Source organism: Corylus avellana, chromosome ca5 (assembly GCF_901000735.1).
Source record: "Corylus avellana chromosome ca5, CavTom2PMs-1.0".
Lineage (NCBI taxonomy): Eukaryota > Viridiplantae > Streptophyta > Magnoliopsida > Fagales > Betulaceae > Corylus > Corylus avellana.
Genome location: NC_081545.1, coordinates 18,873,452 through 18,882,556, shown reverse-complemented (window position 1 = coordinate 18,882,556; position 9,105 = coordinate 18,873,452). Strand labels below are relative to the sequence as shown.

At 36.3% G+C, this 9,105-nt stretch overlaps 1 protein-coding gene across 2 annotated transcripts in view; it reads left to right on the top strand.

The window, feature by feature from the left end:
• The first annotated feature begins 1,307 nt into the window (after window positions 1–1,307).
• The window catches only part of LOC132183335 (GDSL esterase/lipase At4g10955), a 36,655-nt gene continuing 28,857 nt past the window's right edge, over window positions 1,308–9,105 (top strand). Inside the window, exons 1-2 of one of the 2 annotated variants that reach the window (XM_059596746.1) lie at window positions 1,309–1,751; window positions 4,857–6,261. In XM_059596746.1, the coding sequence (XP_059452729.1) occupies window positions 1,606–1,751; window positions 4,857–5,883 (1,173 nt within the window). In that variant the 5' untranslated portion in view covers window positions 1,309–1,605 and the 3' untranslated portion in view covers window positions 5,884–6,261. Of the gene's footprint in view, window positions 1,752–4,856; window positions 6,262–9,105 lie in introns of those variants that run through there. The other variant, XM_059596747.1, reaches the window with a different exon arrangement.

Genomic DNA, 9,105 nt, shown 5'->3' with positions numbered 1-9,105 from the left:
CCGGTCATCCCATATTTTTTTTATTTATTTTTTATTTTTTATTTTGATTTAAAATTTTTTTAAGATTAAATAATAAAAAATTACAAATGGGCTATGTGCTCATTGCCAGCTCAGATTTATATGGGCAACTTGTGGGATATTTATTAGAATGTATCATTTTTCCTTTGCTTGGCGGTCGTACTTGCTTGGTCGATTTCGGACGTCTAGGTTGGGTCGCCAAATCCCTTATGTCATTACCGAACGAATGGTCTCCCTTTCTTTCATTCGACAGTTGATCAATCAATAGAAACTCATTGCCCTGATAGAATTTAAAGACTTGTCATAAATGAAAATCTAATGGCTAAATTGAAATTTTAAAAAACCTAAATGCTAATTTTGATTTGTCCCTCTATCTTTTTGTCAATTTATTTATTTATTTATTTTTTTGGCGCATAAGAAAATTGATTAGAAAAAGTACACACCTCCACAGGCACACACACAAAACAATTATATCCAACTGTAAACCAAATCGTTAAAAACAACAATGATTGAAGTACCATAAATTTTATTATAATATATTTACAAAATTACATGGCAGTCGAATACTACGTAAATTACGAGTAGAGATTTATGGCTGTCATGAGGCAGTCAAGCATTAGACATTTACATTTTTTTTTTAAATTAAAAAAATAAATATTAAAGAGGAATTTAAATTTGAGATATTAACATTAAATTTGAGACATTAGCACTAAATTTAGGATGATTGAATCCATTTTGAGTGATATCATTCCTAAAGGGTTAACTTTTCACCCCTAAGTTTTAGTTTTGAATTCAAAAACAAGTTTTGAGACATTAGAAACTAAATATTAATTCGTAAAAATTTAACTAATAAAAAAAATACGGAATGGGGGAAGAGAGAGAGATTTTTACGATTTTTTTTTTTTTTTTAATAAAGCCATATCAGACTTTGGTAGACACTTGTCTAACTCTTAACTGCCAAATAGCAGAACTCCGTAAATTACTAAGTCGACTTGTAAAAGATTTGCAATAACAACAGTATTACCCCAATTAACACCCAATGAGGCCCAACAATTGCAATGCCCACATGACAATCATTTCCAGCTGTAATCCAAATCGTCAAGCTTCAACATGAAGCCACCACAACTGGAATGACCAAACTAACCTTCCAATTTGTTTTTCAAAATGGCTTTCCCTTGGTCCATTTGGGAAAAGAGCCATTCTTTCTTTTCCATTAACCGTTTAATCATACAATTCACTGTCAATAATTAAGAGATAAGCACCTCCTCCTTTTTCTCAGAAATGGATAAAGAAAATTTCCCGTCGGTTTGAAGATATTTCAGTCATTTTACTCTGAGAATCGACGACGTGATAGAAATATGACCGTTGAGGCCTACGGAACCAAGCGTTTTCAAATCTTTATTCTATTGAAATAAAACAAAAAAAAAAAAAAAAAAGGCAATAAAATTCGCAAAGCACCGAGTGGAATCAGATACCAAGCGAAAGCGACAACCCTTCCAATACAGGAAACCTCTTTCTCTCTCTCTCTCTCATGCTAAGAGACCCAAAAAGAGAAGAAGAAGAAGAGGTGGTTTCATTGGTGGATTAATGGAAAACTGTGGAGCGGAGGAGACAGCCAAGGAGATAACAATGGAGGTGGTTCAGCAAGGAGAGGCTCATCCCTACGCTTTCCATGTCTCTGGACCTCGCAATGTGTCCTCTCCTAATTGGAGAGATCTCATCAGCTCTAGTTGGTCAGTACCCATTTCGATTCTTTATCCACTTCTATCATTTATCTACAATTTTTTCTGTTTCGATCCTCTGTTTAACAAGTTCTTGGATATCTGAAACTGGGTGACTGATATTTGCAAAATGGTAGTCACGAATTCGAAAAATGAAGTGATACAGTAGGCTTCTCGAAATCTAACCAAAGTTTTCTGTGGTTTTGAGAATTTTCGCAGAATGGGTTTGTCCCGAATTGCAAAAATGTCGAAAGCGGTGGTTGGATTTTTCAGCTTTGAACGACTATTTTTTTGGAATTTTTGTAGAAACATAGGAATTATCACAGAACACAGGGAAGTAACAGAAATTAGTGGCTGGTTTTTTTGTTTTACGACATGTTTAATCCATACCCATGTCAGGTGCATTTGTATCAAAAAGGAGTTAGCTTTGGTAAATTTTTTGGTAGAACTTTCCTTATAGAAGTGTTGGTGGATTTTTTATGGGTATCTGGTGCCCATCAGAGGCTAGCGATTTGGGTATGGAAGCTTGGTTCTGCCATGACATGCCCCCTTGTGATTCGTTAGGATGTAGTCATTTTGAATTTGGTTTGGGGGTTTATTTTTGGTAATTGATTAAATTGGAATAAATATTAGTTGAAGCTCCAATTTAATCCTATTAAGTATCTAGAAAAGTATTTGATTTGATTTGTTCGCTCAAATTAGAAATGTTTGCAATTGGATTTGTTTGAAGTGACTTAAATAAAGAGGATTCTGATTTTGAAAAATACCGCAGACTGATTTGAAACCCCACTGCTCGTATTTGAATTGACAGCTGGGTTGTGTTTCTTGAAATTTATATATCTCCAGGGAAAAAAAAAAACAATCTAGGTCAAATACGAAAATAGATGCCAGATATTGAATTATTTAGCAACAGGATTTTTCATCAAAATTAATTTTGTGCATCAAAATGCTGTTTTTTTGTTTATTATAGCAGGAATTAGCTTTAGGTTAGTTTAAACTTTGAGTTGGGGCACATTTTCGATGGCTTTTGTGATTCTTCAATTAATGGCTATCTCTGTTAATTAGGGAATGTTGTCTTGCATGACAATTGCCATTAATACATTTTGTGTGTGTGTGTGTGTGTGTGTGTGTGTGCACGCATGTGTGTAACACACACACACACACACACACATGTATATATAGGTGGGGTGAAAATTACACCTAGTGTAACTTCAACTTAGTGAAAGTTACACCATCCAAAAAAAAAAAAAAAAAAAGTTACACCATCCTATAAAATTTTAGTAAATCAATATTTTATGGAACCCATCAATTAGAGTAGATGCCTTCATGGGCTTATAATGGACAATAAATTTGATGACAATCTATGTAAAATGGGCTTCATAGATTAATTTTTTCGTGCCTAATATAAACAAACAAACAAAAAAGCCTGTAATTTTGAATACCTTAAAGAGAAGATAGTTCTTACTCTTACTCTTCGATCATCTTGAATTTTGGTAAGCATGATGGATATAGGAAAGGCGTTTAATCCAAAAGTGGATTTAAGAAAATATTATTGTTTAAAATTTTGGAGTGGTGCAAAAGATATACCAGATATCACTTAAACCTAATTCACATTCACATTTTTATTGTTTACAGTTCCGAAAAAATCATTAGTCAATTTTGGTAAAATATCTGTAATTTGTTACTTCGTCTAGTAGCTTCTAAGATTGTAGGAAAAATATGAAAATTCAGGGTCTTACAATCAGTTGCGTTTGGATTAGTGGTTGTAAGCCTTATTATTTTTTCCCTCTTTTTCCATATTCTTAGCAACTGAATTGAGTATATAATTTAGAGTTGGTAGTGCTTCTAATTTGGCAAATTGCCATATGTGGGCCTTTGAAGTCAAATTAGCCAATTTGTAGTCTTACAGAGATGATTAACTTGGAGATTAGCTGATTATTGCTTATGTATATCATGTTTTAGCCCATACTATGTCCCTTTGTCTCTTGGAATCAAAATGGTGCTATAAATTTCAAATGCTATGAGGCGCTAATTATTTAGCTCTTCTCTTTTTTCATTCAATGTCTTAGTCATCCACCACAATACAGTCCACATTGTGTTTTTGAAGTTTTTACTTGAGATGAAAAGAAAAATAAAAAAAGTATGAAAGAAAAGGGTTCAAGAAGAATAGTTATATTTTTCTGCTTTTGATATGACACAACCACCATTATTGAGGCATGATACTGCTTTGCTGCCGCTGGTGACTGGAGGAAGGTGTGCTTAGTTTTGATAGTTTTGGAGTAGGAAGAAGACTTTATGTCAGTCATTTTGGGAGTTTGACATAGCTTCTGAGTTATCCTAAGGTCGAGAGTTACTTATCAAAAAAAATTTCGGAGTTTGGTGTGTGTGTCAGATCTGAGAGGGGACTTATCTCAAATTTATTTTGTGATTGTTGGTAGTTCTTTGATCTATTTAGTCATTGACTCTATCATCCATTATGGTTAACTGGCTGTTCACCTTTGCGCTGTTATATAGTGTTGGAAAGTGGTATTTAAAACTGTTTTATTCCTCTGCTTTGTTTGTAATTGGCAAAGGTAAACTGAAAGAAATGTGCACTTTTGGAATGTGGTTGATGAAAAATGCTCTTTCCACTTTATTTATTTTCTAACTTTTATCAGACTAGCAATTGTATTGGAATTTCCATTTTTGTTCCTAGTTATTTTTGTTGAGAACTGTGTAGTGTGTACTTCATTGTAAAAATCTTTTCTATTTGATTATCACTGAATGAGTATCTGCATTTTCAACACATAGAAATGCCATTGAATTTCTTGTTACCTTATTATGTTTTAGAGCCTATTTGGGATTGCGTTGGGAAGTAAAAACTTCAATTTTAAGGTCAAAAAGAGCTTTTTAGAAAAAGCTTCAATTTTAAGTTTTTCCTCAAAGTGCGTTTTGACAATTTTTAGAGTAAAAAAGTCAAATGAGTACAATTGAAATTTTTTACCAAACATGCCAGCTTTTTGTTTGGCACAACTTTCTAGGTATTAAAAGTATTTTTTATCCTCCATAATGCAACCCCAAACAGGCTCTTAATTAATAAGTGGATGTCCATTTCTAATGAGTGAGTATTGTGCACAGGAAGGATGCAAATTACAAAAGAACTGTAATTGCCTGTTTCATACAAGCAGTGTACTTGCTTGAACTTGATAGACAAGAGAACAGAACTGAAGAAACTGCTCTTGCTCCAAAGTGGTGGCTGCCTTTCAAGTACAAGCTATCACAAACCTTAATTGATGAAAGAGATGGATCAATCTTTGGTGCAATATTAGAATGGGATAGATCTGCAGCATTGGCTGACTTAATACTTATGAGACCTAGTGGTGCTCCAAGGGCTGTTTTAGTACTTAGAGGAACATTGCTCAAAAGCCCGACAATCCGAAGGGACATTGAAGACGACCTCCGCTTTCTGGCTTGGGAGAGCTTGAAGGGCTCTGTCAGGTTTAAAGTAGCTTTGGAGGCACTCAAATCAGTTGCTGATAGATATGGAAGCAGCAATGTATGTATTGCAGGTCATTCCTTGGGGGCTGGGTTTTCTCTCCAAGTGGGAAAAGCATTAGCCAAAGAAGGGATATATGTGGAGACCCATTTATTCAATCCACCTTCTGTTTCACTAGCTATGAGCTTAAGAAACTTTGGAGAAAAGGCTGGATTTGCTTGGAAGAGATTTAAATCAATGCTTCCCACAAGTAGTGAAACTCTGGTTGTCAGCGATGAGGGCGAAAAGGGTTTTGGTGTAGGATTGAAGAATTGGGTTCCTCAATTATCTGGATTGAAGAATTCTGGTGTGGGGTTGGGAAAGTGGGTACCTCATTTGTATGTAAACAACAGTGATTATATCTGTTGCTCTTACACTGACCCTGATGGCACAGAAGGAGACAATGCCGGCAAGGAGAATGCAGGCCCTCCTACAAATGGGCAAGTAGCAGCAAAGCTGTTTGTGAAGTCCAAGGGGAGACAGAAGTTTCTTGAGGCTCATGGATTAGAGCAATGGTGGTCTGATGATTTGGAACTTCAACTGGCTGTCCATAATAGCAAGCTTATAAGCAGGCAGCTGAAATCCTTGTATAGCTTACCAGCATCACAACAAACACAGGGAAATCCTTGATAGCAAAGGGTGGCCATTGTTGTTTGTTAAGGAGAAATGCTACACGTACTTTCAAATGCTTACTCTCAAATACTTATTTTTTGATGTGATGAAAATTGCCATTAAATTTTGGACTGGTTAATCTGTATATGATATTTTAATGGTAACTTTTACTACCATGTCAAGAAATAAGCATTTGAGAGAGCATTTGAAAACACGGGTAGGATTTCAGCAAATAACTCATAAAATCCAGAAAATTCCATGCTTCGGGGGTGTGAACTTTGTTTGTATTTACGTTTCACACTGGCTTTTATTGTTTTCTTCTATGTGTTGACCAAATATTTAGTGCTGTCTCTCTTGGATATATAAAATGCCATTCTTTAATTTCCTTACAACGGCTAATTGCTGATAAAAACATTCATTGTATCAATGGATGGGATTAGCTTTTATTATTTTTAATTCTTAATTCATTGTAAATATTGAGTTGGCAAAATCTCTCAAAACCATTTAATTTGAAAAACAATGGATGGGATTTTAAGAACATTACAAGGTAAAGTATCCACCGCGATTAACTTCGCCCGTTTAGCGGTCTATGGCCTAACATTGCCAACACTCCATAGATCAACTGATGTCCTCAGGCAACTGCTGCCCACTGGCCACCTCCTCCAATAGCCATCAACTAGCCAACTCAGTGCTCCTGCCATTGTTGTCCTCTAGCAATCGTCGTCCATCGACCCTGACCACCGTCGTTCTCTGGTAGATGTCCTCCAATCACCACCGTCTATTGGCAAGCATTCGAGCACCACCTCCTCTAATAGCCGTCAACTAGCCAACTCAGTGCCCCTGCCACCGTTTTCCTCTAGCAATCGCCGTCCATCAACCCCGACCACCGTCGTTCTCCAGTAGATGTCCTCCAATCACCACCTTCTATCGGCAAGCGTTCGAGCACGGCCTCTAGCAGCCTTCTACTAGAGCTCATAATCAAAATTTTCTTTGCGTCACAATGAATCTTTTCTCATTTGATCTCACATACATTCTTGCTCTTTTTATGCACAATATCATCATCAGCTTCATCAACGGTTCCGAAGGCCAAGCCTGTCAAATCTTGCAATTCGTAACGAAAGGAATGCAAGAAAAGAAGAAGAAAACTCAAAAACAAGTGGAAAAACAGAGAGGAAAACAGAGAGTGAATCAATTCATTGATATATTGAATTCAATCTATTTCAAGATACATGAAGAAGTATTTATAAGTTTAACAAGTCTTCTAACTACTAACAACTAACTCTAACTGGTTATAACAAATCACCAACACATTTACAACAAAAAAATACTGTTCACGTGTATAAAAGACTCTTTTCTTATTCTGCACTCTCTCTTAATACTCCCCCTCAAGGACAATTGTCAAGGATGACAAATGTCCTTGACAGACATCTTCGAGAGTAGCCTGCTGAAATCCTTAAAGCCAAGGCCCTTAGTGAAAATATCCGCCAACTGGTCTTGAGAAGAAACATGCAGCGTTTTAATAAGTCCCAGTTGAATTTTCTCTCTAATGAGATGGCAATCAATCTCTATGTGCTTAGTCCGTTCATGAAAAACTGGATTCGCAGCAATATGTAAGGCAGATTGACTGTCAGAAAAAAGTAATGCAGCATGTGGATGAGGAATCTGAAAATCTTTAAGTAAAGAAAACAACCACATGAGTTCACAACAAGTGGAAGCCATGGCTCGATATTCAGCCTCAGCAGAAGATCTAGACACAATCTGTTGCTTCTTGGATTTCCAAGAAATCAAAGAATCACCAATAAAGATGCAAAACCCAGTAATGGACCTTCGAGTATCAACACACCCTGCCCAATCAGAATCTGAGAAAGCCTTTAAGTGAAAATCAGATTTTGCTGAAAAGAAAAGACCTTGTGCAGGAGAATTCTTAACATATCTCAAAACTCTAGTAGCAGCATGTAAGTGAGATTGTCTAGGTTTATCCATAAACTGACTTAGGATTTGCACTGAGTATGCTATATCTGGTCTGGTGATGGTGAGATCCAACTAACCTCCTATAAGAAGTAAAATCTGATAAAAGAATACCCTCATCTTTTGACAACTTCAAATTCTGCTCAATTGGAAAACTGACAGGCTTGGAAGCAAGTAGTCCTGAATCTTCAAGAATCTCTAATGCATATTTTCGTTGACATACAGAAATACCAGCAATGGATCTAGCAATTTCTAGTCCTAAAAAGTATTTCAAAGGTCCTAAATCCTTCAACTTAAACCTATCATTCAAGAGAATGATAAAATCTGCAACTGCCTTAGGATCATTGCTGGCTATGGCAACATCATCAACATAGATTAAAAGAGCAATGTAAGAGGAACCTTGGAGCCTTGTAAACAGAGAGTAATCTGCCTTTGACTGAGTACAACCAAGGTCTATTAATGTGGCAGAAAATTTGGAGAACCATTGTTGGGAAGCCTGCTTCAAACCGTACAATGATTTGTTAATCTGCATACCTTATTCTCCCCCTTGCTGCCAAAACCAGGAGGCATAGTCATATAGACTTCTTCATCTAGGTCTCCATGTAGAAAAGCATTATTCACATCCAATTGATGCAAAAACCATCCTTTAGCTGCTGCAAGAGCTAAGAAACACCTCACCGTTGTCATCTTGGCTACAGGAGAAAAAGTTTCATGATAGTCCAACCCTTCACATTGAGTGTAACCTTTAGCTACCAACATAGCCTTGTACCTCTCAATACTACCATCAGATTTCTGTTTGATCTTATACACCCATTTGCAGCCAATAGCAGTCTTGTTTGGAGGTAAGACAGTAACAACCCAAGTGTTATTTGCTTCCAATGCTGAAATTTCAGCCTGCATAGCCTCACGCCAATTTCTATCTTTGACAGCTTGGTGATAAAACTTGGGTTCAATGTTAAGTGAAGTATTAAGGCAAAAAAGTTTATGAGAAGAAGACAGGTTATCATAAGAAAGAAAATTAGACAATGGATAAGAATTACCTGAATGAGTAGACATTGCAGTTGATTGGGATGGAGAAGATGAGACTAGTTGACAATGATAATCCTGCAAGTAACTTGGTCTTGTTTTAATCCTAGTGGATTTTCTAAGGTGTGGACAAGACATCGGATTAGGAACAGAAGATGGACTAAGACTAGATGAAGGATTAGGATCAGGAGGTGAGGAACTTGGTTCAAAATTCAATTCTGCAGAAGGTGCTGAACCTGAAGCAAT